The 25,289-nt window shown below is 40.5% G+C and overlaps 1 protein-coding gene and 1 pseudogene across 3 annotated transcripts in view; both read right to left on the bottom strand.

Annotated features, from left to right (window-relative positions):
- FAM120C (family with sequence similarity 120C) overlaps positions 1-25,289 on the bottom strand; it is a 110,710-nt gene that overhangs the window by 10,019 nt on the left and 75,402 nt on the right. For all 3 annotated transcript variants that reach the window (XM_032847957.1, XM_032847958.1, XM_032847960.1), the window contains exon 11: positions 79-193. In XM_032847957.1, coding sequence (XP_032703848.1) covers positions 79-193 — 115 coding nt within the window. The remainder of the gene's footprint in view (positions 1-78; positions 194-25,289) is intronic.
- Positions 21,971-24,137, bottom strand: LOC116861415 (annotated as a pseudogene).

Genomic DNA, 25,289 nt, shown 5'->3' with positions numbered 1-25,289 from the left:
GAAGCTGATGAGGAAACACCAAAAGGAAAGCTGTGAGCTCATAGAAGAAAGAATTTAAGTGAGGGAAAATCAAATCACCTTGAGTTCTTGAAGCTGATCGGGTTCATAAAGCTGGGTAGATACTGCCTGAGCAAGGAAAGTGTCAAGCTCATGGCGATGCAGGATTCGGCCACCAGGCCACTGAACCATGTACCTAGAAAATAAAAGCATCATTATTGAGCCAAAAAACCTCATTTATTCATTTCATAAACATTTTTACTAAGCTAAGAACCTATCATGGACCAGACTCCAGGCTAGGTTCTGGCAATTCCAAAAGAATAAAGTAAAAGCATCTCTGCCTCTGGTTGCTTGCAGTCTGGGTGGTAGAGGAGATAGGCACATTCATCAACAATGACAGGAGAGTGTTAAGTACCAAGATAGAAGAATGCCCAGGGTGCTACACGAGCACAGAAGACAGCAAGGCTGGAAAAGTGAGAGAGGGCATCCTGAAAAAAAGTCAGTAGGAGCTGGGTTTCAAAGGGCCTGTGGAAATAAGTAAAACAAAAGGGGGAGAAAGGATGTCCTAGGTTGAGCAAATAGTACACGTGAAGGCACAGAGTTGTGGAGTTCAGGATGATACAGCAGGTTCCATAATGCTGGAGCTTAGCAGCTTTGCAGTGACAGAAGGCAGGATTAGAAAGTAGGCCAGACTATGGAAACCAGTATGGAGGTTCCTCAAATAATTAAGAATAGAACTACCATATAATTGAGCAATCCCACCTCTGGGAATATGTCCAGAAGAAATGAAAACTCTAACTCAAAAAGAAATCTGCAACCTCCATGTTCACTGCAGCATTATTTATAATAGCCAAGACATGGAAATTACCTAGGTGACCACTGATGGATGAGTGGATAAAGTAGTTGTGGTAATATATGCAAATATAACAGAATATTATTCGACCATAAAAAATGAAGAAATCCTACCATTAGCAATAATATGGAGGAAACTTGAAGGTATTATGCTAAGTGAAATAAGTCAGACAGAGAAAGACAAATAGTGTATGATTTCACTTATATGTGAAATCTTAAAAATACTGAACTCCTAGAAAAAAAGATCAGAGTTGTGGTTACCAAAGGTGAGGGGATGCTGGGGGAAGGATGGGTTGAGGGAAGGTGGTCAGAAGGTGCAAACTTCCGGTTATAAGATAAATGAGTACTAGAGATAAGGTACATGATGACTATAGCTAACACTGCTGTGTGGTATATAGGAAAGTTAAGACAGTAGCTCCTAAGAACTCTCATCAGCAAGAGGAATTTTTTCTTTTTCTTTGTATCTATAGGAGATGATGGATGTGAACTAAACCTATCATGGTAATCATTTCACAATACATGTAAATGAAACCATCATGCTTGTACTCCTTAAACTTATACAGTGATGTGTATCAATTTTTTCTCAATAAAACTAAAAAAAAGGCGGGATCATGAAGTGTCTCAAAAAACAGAATTAAGGAATTTGGACCTTGGTTCTGAAAATGTAACAGGACACTTAAGGATTATCAGCAGGACAGTGATAGTGACTGGCTCATAGGGCAAGAGACAAGAGGCATGGGTACCAGTTGGGAGGCAACTATAGCAACCTGTGGCCAAAGAGTTATGAACAAAAGCACTGGCCCGGAGATGGAGAGGACCAGGGGACGAACACAAGAGCTACTAAGGAGATAAATCCATAGGATTTGGTCATGCATGTTATGGAAAGGGGGTAAAGAAAAAAAGAGGAGTCTAAGATTCATAGAATTCTGGCTTGGGCAGATGGCTAGATGATGGGGCCATTCCCCAAGACAGGAAATTCACTAATTAAAAGAAGTAAGTACTCGTTGATGAGTATTTGACCTGAACTTCATGAACTGAGTATGTTTTAATGTTCTAAGCACAGAAAATGCAGAAAGAGGAAGAGAAAGACGAAAAAAAAAATACATCTATGTCTTTGTCCATAGCTTCCTGAAGACCCACAAGACAATGATGATTCACATTTATTGGAGCTGTGTGAGAAAGCTGGCATTTAAAGCAAAGGCTGGTCTCTTCTGAGTGGCACATGGAATGAATTCCTGGGGACTCTGATCCCATTACTACTACTAGGAGGCAGTATGGTGCCCTGGAAAGAGCCTGGGCTCTGCAGCCAGGCACCCCGCCTTTGAATCTCTAACCTGCTGTTTCCTCACCCAGAACGATCACAACAGCACAGATAGTCCTCCTGCCACTACTCTTTCTTCAAGCCCGACTGTCATTTCCCTGAACTCAAGGGTATTTCTGGGACTACAGGACATGCTGACAAGTTCTGTTGCTTCTTTACAAATGAAGTTCTAAATGACTGGGCTTTCCAGGAGGTATCCTCCTGGGCCACAAATAAAGAACAATTTCTACCCTCTTCCCTGTCCACACATTCTCCCTTTAGAAAATGTATTTATAGCTTATAATCTAATTTACATTTAAAAAAAAGATTTTATTCATTTATGAGAGAGAGTGAGCACAAGGTCAGGGAGGAGCAGAGGAAGAGGGAGAAGCACACTCCCTGCTGAGCAGGGAGCCCAGCATGGGCCTTGATCCCAGGACCCTGGGATCATGACTTGAGCCTAAGGCAGATGCTTAACTGATTGAACAATGCAAGCACCCCTATTTTACACTTTTTGATGCTATATTATATAGTGCACAATTCAGAGCTTTTATCTTCTCTCAATATAAAATATTTTCCTTTGTCAGTGTTTTTTTTTTGCCTTGGGAACTATTTTATTTACTAATACCGTTTCTTTCTTTTGATTTATACTTCATTGATTTACCTTTGCCCATTCTTTTATTTTTAATCTTTCCATCTGATTTTGTTGGCAAAATGTGAAGCAAAAATAGAAGAAAATGAACAGAAATGCAATTATAGTGGGAGACTTTAGCATACTACCAGTAAGCTTCAATATGTAAAATGCGCCTGAAATACATTTAAAATCACAGAAGATTTGAGCAATACAGTAAATAAGGTTCAAATGCTTGGTTGATTTTGTACAAAAAAAACATATTTCTTTCAAGTGGCCATGTGAGATCTCATGAGATCTAGGACCTTGTCCGTTTGGCCTTGTCTATTGTCTTGTTTCTTATTCATATTTATTATACACTATATAACATAGTACATGGCATAGAGTAGGTATCGGTAAATATTTATTAGGGCACTGACTGAATGCATCAACCAGGTCATGGAAAAAAAAAAGCGCCAAACCAAAAAACCTCCACAAAAATCCTCCAAAGGCAAATTGTACCAGTCATATCCTGACTACTATGAAAGAAAAACTGACCTAAAGGAGCTCCTAAAGAAGTCAAGTGTGGGAAAGAGGCAGGCTCACTGAAAGACAAATACAATGAGAGGGATGTGACTTTACAAGTTGAACAGGTTGTTTTGGGTGCTCTTAGGAAAGAGTGACTAAATTCACCCGGGAGAATCAGAGAAGGCCTCACAGAGAAGAGAACATTTAATTTCCTAAGGATGTGAGATTTTTGGTTGGCTTGGTTTATACTTGTTAATGTTAATTTGCATTTTTTCACATTTCTCTAACTCTAGCATGATGCATGGCAGAATGGATGTGCAAAAAATGTTTGCTGAGGGGAAGGAGTCAAGATGGCGGAGAAGTAACAGACTGAGATGACATCAGGTAGCAAGAGATGAGCTAGATAGCTTATGAAACCATTCCAAACACCTACAAATCCAACAGGAGATTGAAGAGAAGAAGAGCAATAATTCTAGAGACAGAAAATCGACGACTTTCTGAAAGGTAGGACCACTGGAGAAGTGAATCCAAAGCAACGGGAAGATAGACTGCGGGGAGAGGGGCCAGCTCCCGGCAAGCGGCGGAGCAACGGAGCACAAAATCAGAACATTTGAAAGTCTGTTCCACGAGGGACATCGCTCCTGAGGCTAAACCGGGGTGAAGCCCACGATGGGACAGCATGGCCTCAGGTCCCGTGGGGTCACAGAAGGATCGGGGGTGTCTGAGTGTTCCAGAGCTCGCAGGTATTAGAACAGGGAAGCCAGCTACAGAGACAGAGCCGAGGAGTGAGCTCTCAGCTCGGGGTCACCTTCAACCGTAATCCATGACAAAAGTCACTGCTCTGTGAGTGGGGTCCCCACAAGATCCGGGGAGAACCCCTCTGGAAGAGCTCAGGGATCTGCGGGGTTCGGAGACTCCAGGCGGAGCTCTGTGCCAGAGACAGAGATGCTTGGTCGAAGGCTGGGTGAGCTTAGAGCGCAGCCGGAGGCCAGGAAGACAGGAGTGATTGAGCGTTTTTCTCGGAGGGCACACTGAGGAGTGAGGGCCGGAGATCTTGGCTCCTCCAGGCCAGGGATTGGGAGGCCACCATTTTCATTCCCGTCCTCCGGAACTCTACGGAAAGCGTTCAGGGAACAAAAGCTCCCAAAAGCGAACCTGAGAGGATTACTTACCACGGCCTGGTAAAGGCGGTGCAATTCTGCCTCGGGCAAAGGCACTTGAGAATCACTACAACAGGCCCTTCCCCCAGAAGATCAACAAGAAATTCAGCCAAGATCAAGTTCACTTACCAAGGAGAACAGCGGAATTCCAGAGGAGGAGAAAACAAAGCATGGAATTCATGGCTTTCTGCCCATGATGCTTTAGTCTTGCAAAGTTAATTTTTTTAATTTTATTTTTTTCTTCTGCTAAATTTTTTTAAACTATTACCCTTTCCTCTTTTAATGTTTTTTAACTAGTTTATCTTAACAATAACTTTCATTTAAAAAAAATCTTTTTTGAACCTTCATTATTATAGTCAGATTTTATCCTTCATTGTATCTAACTTTATTTTTTGTATACACATAGGGATTTTTCTTCTAAAAAATTTGGGGTACAACTTCTTCTAATAGATAAAAATACACCCTAAATCTAGGACCGGGCTTCTTCTAGTCTTCAGCCTGAGCAAATTCTCTCCACCTTCTTTTTCTTTGTTCTCCCAACCAACTTACCCTATCAACTCCTTTTTTTAGAAATTAAAAAAAATTTTTTTTCATCTTTATAGTCATATTCCATCCTTTCATTGTGTTTACCTTTATATATGTTTTTCATTCTTTAAAATTTTGGGAGGTAGTTTCTTCTAAGAGACCAAAATACTCCCCAAATTAAGTCGGGGGGTCGACCCTGTTCTAGGCACCAGTCTAAATTATTTTCTTTTTTATATTTTTTATTTGTTTTCTTTAAAATTTTTTTTTTTCTGAACTTCATTTTTCCCCTTTTCTCCCCCACCCCCACGATCCGGGGTCTCTTCTGATTTGGTTAAAGCACATTTTCCTGGGGTCTTTGCCACCCTCTTAGTACGTTATTTTCTCCTTCATATATTCTTATCTGGAAAAAATGACAAGGCAGAAAACTCACCACACACAAAAAAAAAAGAACAAGAGGCAATACCGAAGGCTAGGGACCTAATCAATACAGACATGGGTAATATGTCAGATCTAGACTTCAGAATGACCATTCTCAAGGTTCTAGCCGGGCTCAAAAAAGGCATGGAAGATATTAGAGAAACCCTCTCGGGAGAAATAAAAGCCCTTTCTGGAGAAATAAAAGAACTAAAATCTAACCAAGTTGAAATAAAAAAAGCTATTAATGAGGTGCAATCAAAAATGGAGGCTCTTACTGCTAGGATAAATGAGGCAAAAGAGAGAATTCGTGATATAGAAGACCAAATGATAGAGAATAAAATAAAGAAGCTGAGCAAAAGAGAGACAAACAACTACTGGACAACGAAGGGAGAATTTGAGAGATAAGTGATACCATAAGAGGAAACAATATTAGAATAATTGGGATTCCAGAAGAAGAGAGAGGGGAGGAGAAAGTATATTGGAGAGAATTATTGTAGAGAATTTCCCTAATATGGCAAAGGGAACAAGCATCAAAATCCAGGAGGTGTAGAGAACCCCCCTCAAAATCAGTAAGAATAGGTCCACACCCCATCATCTAATAGTAAAATTTACATGTCTTAGTGACAAAGAGAAAATACTGAAAGCAGCCCGGGAAAAGAAGTCTGTAACATACAATGGTAAAGATATTAGATTGGCAGAAGACTTATCCACAGAGACCTGGCAGGCCAGAAAGAACTGGCATGATATATTCAGAGCACTAAATGAGAAAAACATGCAGCCAAGAATACTATATCCAGCTAGGCTATCATTGAAAACAGAGGGAGAGATAAAAAGCTTCCAGGACAAACAAAAACTGAAAGAATTTGCAAACACCAAACCAGCTCTACAGGAAATATTAGAAGGGGTCCTCTAAGCAAAGAGACACCCTAAAAGTAGTAGACCAGAAAGGAACAGAGACAACATACAGTAACAGTCACCTTACAGGCAATACAATGGCACTAAATTCATATCTCTCAATAGTTACCCTGAATGTAAATGGGCTAAATGCCCCAATCAAAAGACACAGGGTATCAGAATGGATAAAAAACCAAAACCCATCAATATGCTGCCTACAAGAAACTCATTTTAGACCCAAAGACACCTCCAGATTTAAGGTAAGGGGATGGAAAACAATTTACCATGCTAATGGATATCAAAACAAAGCTGGGGTGGCACTTTTTATATCAGATCAATTAGATTTTAAGCCAAAGACTATAATAAGAGATGAGGAAGGACACTATATCATAGTCAAAGGGTCTGTCCAACAAGAAGATCTAACAATTTTAAGTATCTATGCCCCTAACATAGGAGCAGCCAACTATATAAACCAATTAATAACAAAAGCAAAGAAACACATTGACAATAATACAATAATAGTAGGGGACTTTAAAAGTAGGGGACTCCGCTCACTGAAATGGACAGATCATCCAAACAAAAGATCAACAAGGAAATAAAGGCCTTAAATGACTCACTGGACCAGATGGGCATCACAGATATATTCAGAACATTCCGTCCCAAAGCAACAGAATACACATTCTTCTCTAGTGCACATGGAACATTCTCCAGAATAGATCACATCCTGGGTCATAAATCAGGTCTCCACCGGTATCAAAAGATTGGGATCATTCCCTGCATATTTCAGACCACAATGCTCTGAAGCTAGAACTCAATCACAAGAAGAAATTTGGAAAGAACCCAAATACATGGAGACTAAACAGCATCCTTCTAACGAATGAATGGGTCAACCAGGAAATTAAAGAAGAATTGAAAAAATTCATGGAAACAAATGATAATGAAAACACAACGGTTCAAAATCTGTGGGACACAGCAAAAGCAGTCCTGAGAGAAAAATATATAGTGACACAAGGCTTTCTCAAGAAACAAGAAAGGTCTCAAATACACAACCTAACCCTATACCTAAAGGAGTTGGAGAAAGAACAACAACAATAACAACAACAAACTAAACCCAGCATGAGAAGAGAAATAATAAAGATCAGAGCAGAAATCAATGAAGTAGAAACCAAAAAAAACAATAGAACAAATCAATGAAACTAGGAGTTGGTTTTTTGAAAGAATTAATAAGATTGATAAACCCCTGGCCAGACTTATCAAAAAGAGAAAGAAAGGACCCAAATAAATAAAATTATGAATGAAAGAGGAGAGATCACAACCACCACCAAAGAAATACAAACAATTTTAAGAACATATTATGAGGATCTCTACAACAACAAATTTGACAATCTGGAAGAAATGGATGCATTCCTAGAGACATATAAACTACCACAAGTGAACCACGAAGAAACAGAAAACCTGAACAGACCCATAACCAGTAAGGAGATTGAAACAGTCATCAAAAATCTCCAAATGAACAAAAGCCCAGGCCAGATGGCTTCCCAGGGGGAATTCTACCAAACATTTAAAGAAGAGTTAATCCCTATTCTCCTGAAACTGTTCCAAAAAATAGAAATAGAAAGAAAATTTCCAAACTCATTTTATGAGGCCAGCATCACCCTGATCCCCAAAACCAGACAAAGACCCCATCAAAAAAGAGAATTACAGACCAATATCCTTGATTAACACAGATGCGAAAATTCTCACCAAAATACTAGCCAATAGGATTCAACAGTATATTAAAAAGATTATTCGCCACGACCAAGTGGGATTTATTCCAGGGCTGCAAGGTTGGTTCAACATCCGCAAATCAATCAATGTGATACAATACGTTAATAAAAGAAAGAACAAGAACCATATGATACTCTCAATAGATGCTGAAAAAGCATTTGACAAAGTACAGCATCCCTTCCTGATCAAAACTCTTGAAAGTGTAGGGATAGAAGGCACATACCTCAATATCATCAAAGCCATCTATGAAAAACCCACCGCAAATAGCATTCTCAATGGAGAAAAACTGAGAGCTTTTCCGCTAAGGTCAGGAACACAGCAGGGATGTCCACTATCACCACTGCTATTCAACATAGTACTAGAAGTCCTAGCCTCAGCCATCAGACAACAAAAAGAAATTAAAGGCATCCAAATCAGTAAAGAAGTCAAACTATCACTCTTTGCAGATGATATGATACTCTATGTGGAAAACCCAAAAGATTCCACTCCAAATCTGCTAGAACTTGTACAGGAATTCAGTAAAGTGTCAGGATATAAAATCAGTGCACATGAATCAGTTGCATTTCTTTAAACCAACAACAAGACAGAAGAAAGAGAAATTAAGAAGTCAATTCCATTTATAATTGCACCCAAAACCACAAGATACCTAGGAATAAACCTAACCAAAGAGGCAAAGAATCTATACTCAGAAAACTACAAAGTAAACACCCAAAGAACAAATAATCCAGTCAAGAAATGGGCAGAGGACATGAACAGACATTTCTGCAAAGAAGACATCCAGATGGCCAACAGACACATGAAAAAGTGCTCCATATTACTCGGCATCAGGGAAATACAAATCAAAACCACAATGACATATCACCTCACACCAGTCAGAATGGCTAAAATTAACAAGTCAGGAAATGACAGATGCTGGTGAGGATGCGGAGAAAGGGAAACCCTCCTACACTGCTGATGGGAATGCAAGCTGGTGCAACCACTCTGGAAAACAGCATGGAGGTTCCTCAAAAAGTTGAAAATAGAACTACCCTATGACCCAGCAATTGCACTGCTGGGTATTTACCCTAAAGATACAAACGTAGTGATCCGAAGGGGCACGTGCACCCGAATGTTTATAGCAGCAATGTCTACAATAGCCAAACTATGGAAAGAACCTAGATGTCCATCAACAGATGAATGGATAAAGAAGATGTGGTATATATACACAATGGAATACTATGCAGCCATCAAAAGAAATGAAATCTTGCCATTTGTGACGACATGGATGGAACTAGAGGGTATCATGCTTAGTGAAGTAAGTCATTAGGAGAAAGACAACTATCATATGATCTCCCTGATATGAGGAAGTGGAGATGCAACATGGGGGGTTAAGGGGGTAGGAGAAAAATAAATGAAACAAGATGGGATTGGGAGGGAGACAAACCATAAGTGACTCGTAGTCTCACAAAACAAACTGAGGGTTGCTGGGGGGAGGGGGTTGGGAGAGGGGGGTGGAGTTATGGACATTGGGGAGGATATGTGCTGAGGTGAGTGCTGTGAAGTGTGTAAACCTGGTAATTCACAGACCTGTACCCCTGGGGATAAAAATATATGTTTATAAAAAATAAAAATAAAAAATAAATTAAGAAAAAACCAAAACTATAAAGTACTCATGAAAGAAATTGAGGAAGACACAAAGAAATGGAAAAATGTTCCATGCTCATGAGGAACAAATATTGTGAAAATGTCTATGCTACCCAAAGCAATCTACATGTTTAATGCAATCCCTATCAAAATACCATCCATTTTTTTCAAAGAAATGGAACAAATAATCCTAAAATTTTATGGAACCAGAAAAGACCTCGAATAGCCAAAGGAATGTTGAAAAAGAAAGCCAAAGTTGGTGGTGTCACAATTCCGGACTTCAAGCTCTATTACAAAGCTGTCATCATCAAGACAGTATGGTACTGGCACAAAAACAGACACATAGATCAATGGAACAGAATAGAGAGCCCAGAAATAGACCCTCAACTCTATGGTCAACTAATCCTCGACAAAGCAGGAAAGAATGTCCAATGGAAAAAAGACAGCCTCTTTAACAAATGGTGTTGGGAAAATTGGACAGCCACATGCCGAAAAATGAAACTGGACCATTTCCTCACACCACACATGAAAATAGACTCCAAATGGATGAAGGACCTCAATGTGAGAAAGGAATCTATCAAAATCCTTGAGGAGAACACAGGCAGCAACCTCTTCGACCTCAGACACAGCAACTTCTTCCTAGGATCGTTGCCAAAGGCAAGGGAAGCAAGGGCAAAAATGAACTGTTGGGACTTCATCAAGATCAAAAGCTTTTGCACAGCAAAGGAAACAGTTAACAAAACCAAAAACCAACTGACAGAATGGGAGAAGATATTTGCAAATGACATATCAGATAAAGGGCTAGTATCCAAAATCTATAAAGAACTTAGCAAACTCAACACCCAAAGAATAAATAATCCAAACAAGAAATGGGCAGAGGGCATGAACAGACATTTCTGCAAAGAAGACATCCAGATGGCCAACAGACAGATGAAAAAGTGCTCCACATCGCTCAGCATCAGGGAAATACAAATCAAAACCACAATGAGATACCACCTCACACCAGTCAGAATGGCTAAAATTAACAAGTCAGGAAATGACAGATGCTGGTGAGGATGTGGAGAAAGGGGAACCCTCCTACACTGTTGGTGGGAATGTAAGCTGGTGCAACCACTCTGGAAAACAGCATGGAGGTTCCTTAAAATGTTGAAAATAGAGCTACCTTTTGACCCAGCAATTGCACTACTGGGTATTTACCCTAAAGATACAAATGTAGTTATCCGAAGGGGCACGTGCACCCAAATGTTTATAGCAACAATATTCACAATAGCCAAACTATGGAAAGAACCTAGATGTCTATCAACAGATGAATGGATAAAGAAGATGTGGTATATATATACAATGGAATACTATGCAGCCATCAAAGGAGATGAAATCTTGTCATTGCGACGACGTGGATGGAACCAGAGGGTATTATGCTTAGCAAAATAAGTCAATCAGAGAAAGACAACTATCATATGCTCTCCCTGATATGAGGAAGTGGAGATGCAATGTGGGGGGTTTGGGGGGGGTAAGAAAAGAATAAATGAAACAAGATGGGATCGGGAGGAAGACAAACCATAAGAGACTCTTACTGTCACAAAACAAACTGAGGGTGACTGGGGGGGAGGGGAGGCAGGGAGAAGGTAGTGGGGTTATGGACATTGGGGAGGGTATGTGCTATGAGTGCTGTGAAGTATGTAAACCTGGCGATTCACAGACCTGTACCCCCGGGGCTAGTAATACAATATATGTTTATAAAAAAAAATTAAAACATTCAAAAAATGTTTGCTGAAAAAATGAGTCTACAGCAGGATATTCATAAGGAAACACTAGCTCCATCTTTTGGCCAACGCTGCTAATCAGCCAGCCTTGAATGAATTACACGAAAGAGAGGACTGTGTCCAAAGAGAGTGAATGAGACAAGAGGAAACAGTAATTATTAAATCAACCAATATTTGGTGATGCTCATCATGTGTTATTTTTTAAATCATATGATTCCATTGGGGATTTATTCTGGAAAAAATCACAGGATTACTAATTCCCCATGACAAGACAGCTTGATTACTCTTAGTAGTATTTACATTATTATAAAGATTTAAAAAAAAATTATTTATTTCACAGACAGAGAGATCACAAGTAGGCAGAGAGGCAGGCAGAGAGAGAGAGAGAGGGAAGCAGGCCCCCCCACCAAGCAGAGAGCCTGATGTGGGGCTCGATCCTAGGACTCTGAGACCATGACCTGAGCCAAAGGTAGAGGCTTAACCCACTGAGCCACCCAGGTGCCCTATGTTATTATACATACTACGTACAAACATTATATATTACAATATATGCAGCAAACTATAAGTTACTCATATGACCAACATTTACTAAATGCCTCTTGTATTCTAGACACTCTGCCATAAATGTTATGTACATAGAACATAGTAGCAAAGAATACATACTTGGAGTCTGACATAGTTGGTCCCAATCTAGGTTCTACTTCTTTTCTATGTGATATCGGGCAAATGCTTCTTCAGCTTCTAGGGGCTGTAGTTCTCTTCCTCATCTCTAAAATGGGGATAATACTACCTACATCTCAAAAGGTTGTAATAAGTAAAGGAGAAAATGCACAGAAAAGCACTTAGCAAAGTGCCTGCGATAGCAGCACTACTGGTTACCATTCGTAGCTGAACTAATTATGGTCTAAGTCTTCCTTTACTATTTGGTGAGGCCCTCATATCATATATTAAATTCTCATTTATACAAGGATCTGTTTCTACCCTATTTATTCTATTTTTATTTCTTATGCAAGTACCATGCTGACTTAAGTTTTAAATACGCTTTAATATATGGTAGTTTCCCCATTTACTTCACTTCTTTTAATTTTAAGTAATATTTATGATTTTATTCTGATTTCAAATGTTCATTATCATTCAGAAAATAGGAAAAAAGCAACAACAAAGTATAAAGGAAATGAAAGATAAACACGGAAATAATCTGCACTCTTACCATTCAGATATTACCACTGTTAAGATTATGATTTTGGCTTCCTTCTTCCTAGCATCTCGAATCTCAATTTTCTCTATTTCAATAAATAGAATTCTGTATCTTACTTTTTTCTCAAGAAACATTGAGAACTCTTCATTCATTCATTAATTACTTTTCAAAAACATTTACCTTTCGTTTTCTTTATTTTATTCATTTGCTGGGATGCCTGGGTGGCTCAGTGGATTATGTGTCTACCTTTGGCTCAGGTCATGATCCCAGGACCCTGGGATTGAGTCCCGCATCTAACTCCTTGCTCAGCGGGGATCTTGCTTCTCCCTCTCCCTCTGCCCCTCCCCCAGCTTGGCATGCTCTTTATCTCTCTCTCCCTTCTCTCTGTCAAATAAATAAATAAAATCTTAAATTTTTTTTTTCATTTGAGTATAGCTGACACACAATGTTGTGTTACATTAGTTTCGGGTGTACAACTCAGTGATTTTATATATATATATGATTTTATTTGTGAGAGAGAGAATGAGCAGTAGGGAGGGGCTGAGGGAGAGGGAGGGAGTTGGGAGAGAGAGAGAGGAGCGGACTCTCCCCTGAACAGGAAGCCCAGTGAGGGGCTCAATCCCAGGACCTGGAGATCATGACCTGAGCTGAAAGCAGATACTTAACTAACTGAGCCGCCCAGATGTCCCAAGTTTCTATATTATGCTCTGCTCACAAGTGTAGCTACCATCTGTTACCATACAAAGCTATTAAAATATCACTCACTATATTCCCTATACTGTGCCTTTTATTCCCATGGCTTACTCATTCCATAAATGGAAGCCTCTATCTGCCACTCCCCTTCACCCACTTTGCCCAGCCCCCACCCACTGTCCTCTGGCAACCATCACATTGTTCTCTGTATTTATAAGTCTGATTCTGCTTTTTGTTTGGTTAATTCATTTGATTTTTTAGATTCCACATGTAAGTGAAATCATATGGTATTTGTCTTTTTCAGTCTGAGTTATTTCACTTATCATAATACCCTCTAGGTCCTTTCATGTTGTCTCAATTGACACAATCTCATCTTTTTGTATGGCTGTGTGAAATTTCATTACACACACACACACACACACACACACACACACACCCCTTACTTTTTTTTTAAATTTATTTATTTGACAGAGATCACAAGTAGGAAGAGAGGCAGGCAGAGAGAGGAGGAAGCAGGCTTCCTGCTGAGCAGAGAGCCCGATGCGGGACTTGATCCCAGGATGCTGGGATCATGACATGAGCCGAAGGCAGAGGCTTTAACCCACTGAGCCACCCAGGTGCCCCCCACACACACCATTCTTATCCATTCCTCTATTGATGCACAGTTAGGTTCCTTCCATATCTTGGCCATTGTAAATAATGCTGTAATAAACACAGGGGTGCTTATGTCTTTTTGAATTAGTATTTTTGTATGGGTAAATACCCAACAGCAGAATTATTGGATCATATGGTATTTCTATTTTTAATTTTTCAGGAACCTCCATACTGTTTTCCACAGTGGCTGTACCAATTTACTTTCCATCTACAGTGCATCAGGGTTCCTTTTTCTTCACATCCTCATCAACACTTGTTATTTCCTGTACTTTTGATTTTGGCTATTTGACAGGTGATATCTCACTATAGTTTTGATTTGCATTTCCCAATGGTGAGTGGTGTTGAGCATCTTTTCATGTGTCTGTTAGCCATCTGGATGTCTTTGGAAAAATGTCTATTTAAGCTCTCTGTCCATTTTTTAATTGGATTGCTTTCTGGTGTTGAGTTGTAGAAGTTCTTTATGTATTTTGGATATTAACCACTTATCAGATATATCATTTGCAAATATCTTCTCCCATTCAGTAGGTTTTCTTTTTGTTGATTTTTTTCACTGTGCAAAATCTTTTTGTTTTGGTGTGGTCCTAATAGTTTATTTTTGTTTTTGTTCCTCTTGCCTTAGGAGACATATCTAGAAAAATGTTGCCAGGCCAATGTCAAGGAAGTTAGTGCCTATGCTCTCTTCTAGGATTTTTATGGCTTTAGGACTCAAATTTAGGTCTTTAATCCATTTTGAATTTATTTCTGTGTAAGGCATCAGAAAGTGGTCCAGTTTTCCCAGTACCATTTATTGAAGAGACTATCTTTTTCCCCATTGTATAGTCTTGCCTCCTTTGTTACAGATGAATTGACCATGTAAGTGCTGGCTTATCTCTGGAGTCTCTATTTCATTTCTCTGATCTTTGAGTCTATTTTTGTGCCAGTACCATACTGTTTTGATTACTACAGCTTTGCAGTATATCTTAAATCTGGAATTACGATACCTCCAGCTTTTTCTTTCACAAGATTGCGTTAGTTATTCAGGGTCCTTTGTGGTTCCACACAAATTTTAGTATTATTTCTTCTAGTTTTGTGGCAAATACTGGTATTTTGATAGGGATTGCATTGAATGTGTAGATTGCTTTGGGTAGTATGGACATTTTAACCAAAAACATAATTTTTAATGACTGCATATTCATGATGTGAACATGCCACTTTACTTAACATTCCTGTAACAGTGGAAACTTGTTTTCCTTTTTACATATATTATATATAATAGTATAAATAGTATAATAATACTACAAAGATCACATACCTATCTCATCAGTATCTCTGATTATTCATTCTCTTAGGATAGATTCCTAGATTTGGAATTACTGAGCCAAAGTTATGTCCATTTTAAAGGTCCTCAATACATTTTGCCAAACTGTTTTCCATACTAGTTTGCCCATCTTCTAGCAGTGTATAAGCATGTATTGTTATCATTAATCTTTAATGATTTAATGGGCAAAAAATGCTCTTGCTATTTAAATAGCTCATTGATTGCTAATGATGAGGTTGCATTTTTTTTTAAAGATTTCATTTATTTATGAGAGGGAGAGAAAGAGAGCATGCAAAAGCAGGGGGAGCAGCAGTGGGAGAGAGAGAAACAGGCTCTCTGCTGAGCAGGGAGCTTAACTTGGGGCTCAATCCCAGGACCCTGGGATAACGACCTGAGCCGAAGGCAGACGCTTAACCAACTAAGCCACCCAGGCACCACAAGGCTGCATATTTTTTTTTATAAACACTTATATACTTCTATGACTGCTCTATGTCTATCATAAACTATCAATTTTCTTGTCCTACTTATAGCTCCTTCTCAGATAATCTAAAGCTTTAATCTTTATGATAGTGACAGCCATTTGGACACAGAGTATATAGCTAAGCTAAGTCAAATCAATCCATGGCTTGCCAGACTCTCAAGAACTTGAATGAAGAGATCCCAAGAGTGATGAAACAGAAAGAGTGACACAGGCCCATGAAAGAGTAGGCAGTCTCCATTTCTGCCTTTCCAGCACTATTCCTTGTGTGTACCTTCCTTTTCCTTGGAAGACAGTGACCCTACCTGGTAGGCAGAGATGGCTTTTGTTAATTGTAAACAAATGAATCTGAAGAGTGTCATTTACCCATTTTTGTTTTGGGGTGCTAGTACAGGCATATCTTGTTTCATTGTGCTTTGCAAATACTGCACTTTTTACAAATTGAAGGATTGTGACAACCCTGCATCAAGCAAGTCTATCAGTACCATTTTCCCAACAGCATTTGCTCAGTGTCTCTGTATCACATTTTGATATTTCTTACAATATTTCCTATACTTTCATCTTTATTATGGTTGTTATGGTGATCTGTGACTAATGACATCTGATGTTGCTACTATTTTGGGGGGCATGACAAACCACATCCATATATGACCGTGGACTTAACTGATAACTCTGTGTGTGTGTGTGTGTGTGTGTGTGTGTGTGTGTTCTGACTGTGCCATCAACTGGCTGTTCCCCAGTCCCTCTCTCTCTCCCCAGGCCTCCCTATTCCCTGAGACACAACAGTATTGAAATTAGGCCAGTCAACCCTACAACAGCCTGGAAACATTCAAGCGAAAGGGAGAGTCACATATCTCTCACTCTAAATCAAAACTGAAAAATGATTAAACTTAGTGAGAAAGGCATGTCAAAAGCCGAGACAGGATGAAAGCTAGGCCTCTTCTGCCAGTTAACCAAGTTGTAAATGCAAAGAAAAGGTTCTTACTATTCCAGTGAATACATGAATGATAAAAAAGAGAAACAGTCTTATTGCTGATGTGGAGGAAGTTTTAGTGGTCTGTGTAGAGGATCAAACCAGCCACAACATCCCCTTAAGCCAAACCTAATCCAGAACAAGACCCTGACTCTCTTCAATTGTGTGAAGGCTGAGAGAGGTGAGGAAGCTGCAGAAGAAAATTTTGAAGCTAGCCGAGGCTGGTTCATGAGGTTTAAGGAAAGAGGTAGTCTCCATAACACAAAGGTGTAAGGTGAGGCAGCATATGCTGGATGTAGAAGCTGGATGTAGCAAGGGAGTCACCTGCTCTTCATGAAAGTGAGTCAATGGTAAACTTCACTGCTGTCTTACTTTAAGAAATTGCCACAGCCATTCCAGCCTTCAGCATCCACCACCCCTATCAGTAGAAGCCATCAACATTAAGGCAAGACCCTCCACCAGCAAAAAGATTGATTTGCTGAAAGCTCAGATGATGGTAAGCATTTTGTAGCTCTAAAGTATTTTTTTTTAAGATTTTATTTATTTGAGAGAGAGAGATCACAAATAGGCAGAGAGGCAGGCAGAGAGCTGAGCAGAGAGCCCGACCCCAGGACGCTAAGACCATGATCTGAGCTGAAGGCAGAAGCTTAACCCACTGAGCCACCCAGGCACCCCACTAAAGTATTTTTTAATTAAGATGTATACATTGTTTTTTAAGACATAATGTTATTGTACACTTAACAGGCTACAATATATGGTGTAAACATAACTTTTATATGCACTAGCAAACAAAATACCTGAATTGACTTACTTCACTCACTTATCACAGTGGTCTGGAACTGAACACAACATCTCCGAGGTATACTTGTAATTAGAAAGCCATTATATGTTGAGAATATTGACAGATGAACTGTCCTGACTTGCAAATATTTCCCGTTGGTCATTTGTCTTTTAATTTTATGTATTTTGGGATACACAAGCTCTCATAATTATTGATCTCTTTTTTACATCTTCCCTTTTTTGGTGGGGGAGTGGCTCAAGTCTTTATCTTTTTTCCTTAACACTAATCATTTTTTAAAATAAAATTTTTACTTTGCAAAAACTTTACATATACAGAAACTTACCTTAAAAAAGTTCAGTTGAGGTATAATATATATACCATAAAACTCATCCACTGTAAGTGTAGAATTTAATGATGTTTAGTAAATTTACAGAATTGTGCAACTACCGTGATAATTGAGTTTTAGAATATTTTCATTGCCCCAGAAAGATCCCTCATTCTTCTGTGCAGTCACTCCTCATTCCCACTCCAAAGGCAACTATGGATCTACTTTCTATCTCCATGGATTTGCCTTGCTGAACATTTCAAACGAATGGAATTTTGTGGTCTTTTGTGACTGGCTTCTTTCCTTAGCATAGTTCTTAATTCAACTTTTAAGTTTGATATTGTAGATTCATATGCAATTTTAAGGAATAAAACAGAAGGATCCTGTGAACACTTTACCTAGCTCTCCCAATGGTACCATCTTGCAAAATATAATACAACGTCACAGCCAGGATATTGACATTGACCCAGTCAAGATACAACAGTTCCATTATCAAAAGGATTCATCATATTGCCTCTTTTATAACCCCACCCACCTTCTTCCCCCACTCCATGTTCCTAACCTCTGGAAATAACCAATCTGTTCTCCATTTCCATAATTTTGTCATTTCAACAACAACATATAAATGGAATCATACAGTATATAATCTTTTGGGATTGACTTTTAAAATTTAGCATAATTTCCTTAAGATTCATCTGAGTTATTGTGTGTTATCAAGATTTTGTTGCTTTTTATTGGTCAGTAGAATTCCATGGTATATATATACAATAGATAAACAATTCATCTATTGAAAGACATCAGGGCTGTTTCTAATTTTGTAGTAATAAGAATAAAGATGCTATAAACATTAGTGTTCAGGTTTCTGTGGGGACATAAGATTTCATTTCTCTGGAATAAATGCCCAAGAGTGCAATTTCTGGGTTGTATAGTTATTTTTTTTAAGAAATTGACAAATTATTTTCCAAAGTAGCTGTACCATTTGACATTTCCACCACTGTATGAATGATCCAGTTTCTCCACATCCCCCCAGTATGTGGTATTATCACTATTTCTTTTTATTTTTTGAGAGAGAGAACATGTGCATGCATGCAGGGGAGGGGTGGAAGGAGAGAGAGAGTGGGAGGGAATCTTAAGCAGGCTCCACAATCAGCATGGAGCCTGTCATGGGGCTTGATCTCATAGCCCTGAGATCATGACTTGAGCTGAAATCAAGAGACAGATGCTTAACTGACTGAGCCACCCAGGTGCCCCATCACTATTTCTTATATTAGCCATTCTGATAGCTGTGTAATATCTCATTGTGGTTTTAATCTGCATTTCCCTAATGGCTAATAATATTGAACATATTTTCGTGTATTTATTTGCTATTGTATACCCTCTTCAGGGAAATATTTGTTCATGTATTTTGCCCATTGTTTAATTGGATTGTTTGGGGTTTCTGTTGTTGTTTTCGTGTTTTTTTTTTTTTTTACTGTTGAGTTTTGAGAGCTCTTTATATACTGTAGATATTAGTCCTTTGCAAACATTCTCTTCCATAGTTTGTCTTTTCATCCTATTCACATGGGCTTTCTTTCAATTGGCAAAAGTATTTTTTAAACACTTATTTAAAAATTTTACATAATCTTTGGGTAATTCAGAATTAGATTAGGCATGTTTCTGAAGCTTCTGAGATTGAGGTCTCCAAACCAATGTGAATAGCTTATGTGATTGGTGGAAGGACAGCGGGACCTCATGATATAGGATGAACAGATGGCTACTGATGAAGACAGAACCCTCCTCCCCTTATGGACAGGGAATTTCCTGTAGCACTCAGTCATCATTTTTAAGTTATCTTTCACAAATATTAAACATGTCACTAGACCAACAATAATACCCCTATCTTATGTGCATTTTACTAGTTTCCATATATAAAGAACACAGAATTAAAAAGTTTATAGTCCTAGAATCACACATAAAATTAACCTGATCCCTTATATTAATAATAACAAATAAAAGCTAGCATCTACCCAGCATAGTCTCAGTGTCCACACCAATACCTATCTTCTGTTGATGGAATGCCACCTTCCTCTCACTCAGTGTTTGTGATTCAAAGATTGCAATGAATGTGTTGATCAGAACAGGAACCAACCCAGAGGGGTGGGTGCCTGGCTAGCTCAGTCAGTAGAGCATGTGACTCTTGATCTTGGGGTTGTGAGTTCAAGCCCTACATTGGGTGGAGAGATTACCCCCACCCCCCCAAAAAAAAGCAGGCCAGGAATTCATGGGCCCAGAGAGGCAGAAAAGACTTGCTCCACATAGCAGTAAGTGGCCCAAGTGCTCTACCCATTCCAAAACAGAATTAGGCCTGAATTGTAAGCAGGGATGATGATGAGGAGGAGGGCCATGTTCTGCACCCTCCACTGCCTTGGATGGTTTCCTGGGTGTTCCAGGCAGGGTAGTTATTGTCTCCCAACAAGATAGTTAATTCTCTGAGGACAGGAACCCCTCTCTGCCCTCCCTCAAAGCAAGGTCCTCACCAGGTGTGAGCACAGAACAGGTCCTTAATGAAGGAAGGAAGAAAACCACAATGTACTGAGCACCTGTTATGTGCCAGGATAGATGTTTCATGTGACCCTCACAACAGTCCTGATGTAGGCTCATCACCCCCATTTTACAGATGAGGAAATAGTCTCAGGAGATTTCGCCCATGGTGGCACAGATAGTAAACAGGGGGTCATCAATTTAAAAACCCAGGGCTTCTCCCTTCAGGGTTCCTTTTACTGCTTATTTAAGCCAAGTGTTTGGCAGCAAATGAGCACTGCAGCTCCCAGATGGCTGGTCTGTAGCTCATGCTTAAGAGGCCCTTGAGCACATGGAGCCAGGAGTCCAGAATCCTGGGTCTAGGAGCCCTGGCCCTATAGCATTACTTTTTGACCCTATGTGAGTCCTTTACTTTCTCCACACTGGAGGCCGGACTATTCCAATGTGGTTCTTCAATGGGGGAGGGGGTAGCAAAACTACCTGGAAGCATGTTTGCAGACTACGGTAGCAAGGCCTCTGTCTGGATACTTGACGTTGTTCCCTTGCTGGAGGAGTGGAGGGCACGGCAGTCTGATAAATTTTGGGACAATCAATTATGATCTCTGACTTCTGAGAGTGACTAAATTCTAGGGAACCACATCCCCACTCCCTGAGAGACATTCCACAAAAGGCCCATGAAGATCAAAGAAATTGTCAGGTCAGGATACTTTTAAAGTGGAAAATGCTTAAAAGCAATTTGAGAGAGGGGGGAAAACTACTATTTTCAAAGGGAAAAAGCAAGATTGCGGTCAGGAGGGGGTAGGGTGGGCATCAATAGGGAAGCAGTGGACATGGTGAGCAAACCCAGCTGCAGGGTAGGGTCAGGCCAGGGTGAGCCTAGACAAATCCAGTTTTTGGCATCTGACTTGCCTAGTGTCTGCCATGGGGCTGTACTTGCTACCTCAGACAGGGCTAGGGGTTTCCTTAAAAAATAATTTGAGCCTTTAAGTTCAGGCAGACCTTAGAGAATAATTATAGGCAACAAAGGCAGAAAGGAAAACAATTAAAATGACTCAAATATCTGCATGACATATTTCTTCTCTTCCTCTAAAATTTCCTTCACAGCCCCAGCTCTGTGAAGCCCTCTCCAGCCATAGACGCAGCAAGTGTATGGTCCCTCCCAAATGTGCTTGCCTTTCCACAACACCTCCCTCCCCCAACCCCATGCACTGAACACAGTGAATCCTCCCTGTCCCTCTCTCACTGAACTATGAGGAACTGGAGGATGGAGACTGTGCCCTTCTGTGCCTCTCATCTCCAGATGGAGGTGGCTATGGGATCATCAAGACTCTTTGCTCATAAGCACCCAGCCTAAGGACCCACCAAACCAGCTAGACAGACAGAATACCACCTCTCTCAGGGGCATGGACCTTGGGGGGGGCAACTTTGTACTGGAGGAACTGAGCATGTTTCCTATGTCCTGTACCACTTACTGGCCCCCCAGAGCCACCCTATATGCAAACCCAATCATAATTTGGGTGAACTTCTTTAACATATGAGATCAGTGTCTAGGTGCAGATTTCAAGCAATAGAGTGCTGGTTTGTGAGAATAACATCATTCCAATGGGGGAAAACAGCCCAGCTCTGGTGAGAAAGGTAGATCTTGCATTTACCTTTGTGTGGAAAGAAAGCTAGGTGTGTGTGTACGTGTGTGGCAGGAGGATTTGGGCTCACACACCTCTGTAGATACAGGGCAGACTGGTTGCTGTTGGCTGCTTGCTGTTGGGCTCCTACAGCCTGGGACTCTTGTGGCCTGAAGGCCTACACTGCAAGCTGTGATTATTCAGGAATGTGGTCTGCCCAGGCTTGGTGGAGAAGGGCTAGGGTACATGACCAGGGAGCCCATGCTCAGCAGCGAATTCTCCGGAAGCCAGGCAGCGGAGTTTTGCCAAGCAGGTAAATGTCCTCATCTGTGCCCTGGTTAAGGTGCTTCACCAGATTCTTCTCAAAGAGGAGTGAGTGGTAGGTGCCCACTGTGCAGGCACTACCAAAGAATTTCTGGTAGTAGTAGCACACATTGGTCTTGCACTTGGATAGGAGGAACTCATAAATATCCACCTGGTCACATAGCATGATGATGATGATGATGATGATGATGCCACCAAGCATCCCAGAAGATAGGGGATTTGGCTGAATGTCTTCTGTGGAGACTTCTTGAATGTTGTCCCAAAGCTCCCAAGGCATCTTGGGCTTGAGGATGTAAAAAGGCTGATCAGGATGCAGCTCGCAACAGCTCTTATAGTTCTTAAAGAAGCTGTAGTCAGGGCTCTGGTTCCACGTTGGGATATCTGAATTGCAAAGAGACAGGTCCCACACAATTCTCTCACTGCGCAAGCTGTCTTGAGGAAATGTCCCGAAGAGGGGACCAACTGAGAATTCATCAGGTGAATGGTAGTTTTTGTGCCCACATTTTCCTGGAAATTGGTTGCAGGTGTCACATTAAACCACAGGACTGCATCATGATCATCTACTTCTTGGCCCTTCTGGGAGGACTTCAGAGATTTTCTGCTCCTGAGATAATAGCACATCTGCCCCATGGCCAAGGCTTGGTCCCAATGTTCTCCTTGGGCAGGAAACCCTCCCATTCAGAAACGTTGAAGGGAAAAATCTGTGGCCTTTACTATGGTTATGTTCACATGGTCCCAGAGGTGGCAGTGCAGGGCCTCTGCACTGAACTTGAACCCTGGCCCTAGCCTCTTATAAGACACTTTATATTTCTTTTTTAATTAAAAAAAATTGTTTTGTTATGTTAGCCACCATACATCATTAGTTAGTTTTTGATGTAGTGTTCCACGATTCATTGCTTATAACACCCAGTGCTCCATGCAATACGTGCCCTCCTTGATACCCATCACCAGGCTAACCCATCCCAACACCCTCCCTTCTAAAACCCTCCATTTGTTTCCTGGAGTCCATAGTCTCTCATTGTTTGTCTCTCACTCCAGCTTCTCCCCCTTCATTTTTCCCTTCTCATGTTCTCCATGCTATTACTTATGTTCCACAAATAAGTGAAACCATATGATAATTGACTTTCTCTGTTTGACCTATTTCACTTAGCATAATCTCCTCCATTCCCACTTTATACTTCTTCATGTTCAGATAATTCCTCCAGATTTTCTGCAGCCTGGCGATAAGGTTTTTGGAAGAGCTGTCCTTGTTCCACACCTGAAAGGAGGGCTCTGGCTTGGTCTTGGCTGGGCCCCAGGGCCTGTTGAGGACATGGATGTTGAGGGCCTTGCTGCCCCTGTGGGGGTTCTGGGTGTTGCTGGAAGCCATAGACCATTTCTCCAAACTTCTCAACATCTGCAATTGGTTTGCAATTTAAGGGAATCACAGTAACTCCGTTTCTTCTTCTCCTTCCCCACAGATGACTGCAAATAGGAGAAAGGCCAGCACACAGCAACTCAACTATCTCTTCAAGTTGGTGTGAATCATAATGAAAGAGGCATTCAAGGCAGTCACTCGGTTCTGAACAGGAAAACGAGACTGGTTTTGGCTAAGGCCCCTGGGGCTGCAGGTCCTTCCAGTCTTCAGGAACCAGCACCATTCTCCATGGGAGGAATATTTACTTTATTGAGCCTGGAGGCCAATGTTCATTTATCTCAGGATGATCACAAATCATCTTGATGTTCCCAGGGCCAAGGTCAGTGCCTATATCTCAGCTCATGTGCCAAATAAGCAAACGTTCTCTTCCCCTAGTCCAGGAGTAGGGGCACACATCCAGCCTGGGATCAAAGTGCTCCTGGATGAGGAAAACCTCAGTGCTGGGACAGAGGCTTGGCCCCAGGGCTTAGGCACACTCAAGGAGACCAGTTCATTTTCGGCTGGGCTCCATGATTTCACTGTCTCTCTCTGGGCTGCTCACTGCAGAGCTCTCCACAACTGGCTCCACCCTGCTTGCTGCACACTTGACCACCTGGGCTGAAGCTGCTCAGCCTGCTCTGTGCCCCTGCAGGCAGCTGCTCCCTTTGTTCCTGTCCGGTGTCCACCCAGGCCCGGCCCTGTCACCCCACTCCTCTCCACCAGATGCCGGCCAACTCTGTGCCCTGCAGCCACAAGGGAGCTGGTGCCACGTACCAGGTCCTGACAGGAAGCTCTGCTGGGTAGGAGTGGGGGACCTGGGCTGAGAGGGGTGGATGGGATGGTGAAAGAGGGAAGAAAAGAGCTCAACTGGCAAAAGTTTTTAGCTCTAAGGAGGTCCAATTTATTAGTTTTTCCTTCTATGAATTGCGCTTTTGGTTACGAGTCTAAGAACATAAAATCTTCAAAAAATCAGTTAAATGAGTAAATTAGAAAAATATATTTATACAACTTTTTATATTTGTCTATGCAATTACCTTTACAGGTGGTCATTGTCCATTTGGTGTCATTGCCTTTCAGCCCAAAGGACACGATGTTTTTTCTGTTTTTACATATTTATGTACTGTTTTTTTTTTCATTCTAATTCCAGCATAGCTAATATAGCGTTAAGTTAGTTTCAGGTGTACAATACAGTGATTTAACAATTCTATCTACTATTCATTGTGCATCAAGATAAGTGTACTATTAATCCTCTTCACCTATTTCACCCATCCCCTCAACAACCTCCCCCTTCTCATAACCATCTGTTCCCTATACTTAAGAGCCTGTTTTGGGTTTGTTTCTTTTTGTTTTGTTTTTAAATTTCATATATGAGTGAAATCATATGGTATTTGTCTTTCTCTTATTTCATTTAGCATTATACTCTCTAGATCCATCCAGTATGTTGCAAATGGCAAGTTTTCTTTCTTTTTTTCCTGATTAAAAAATATTCTGTTGTATACAAATAGCACAGCTTTAACCATTCATCCATTGATGGACACTTGGGCTACATTCATAATCTGACTATTGTAAATAATGCTGCAATAATCATTGTG

This window comes from Lontra canadensis, unplaced genomic scaffold (assembly GCF_010015895.1).
Source record: "Lontra canadensis isolate GAN:19392208 unplaced genomic scaffold, GSC_riverotter_1.0 scaffold197, whole genome shotgun sequence".
Classification (NCBI taxonomy): domain Eukaryota; kingdom Metazoa; phylum Chordata; class Mammalia; order Carnivora; family Mustelidae; genus Lontra; species Lontra canadensis.
Note: the sequence above shows the minus strand (reverse complement) of the source record. Positions and strands in the feature narration are given on the sequence as shown.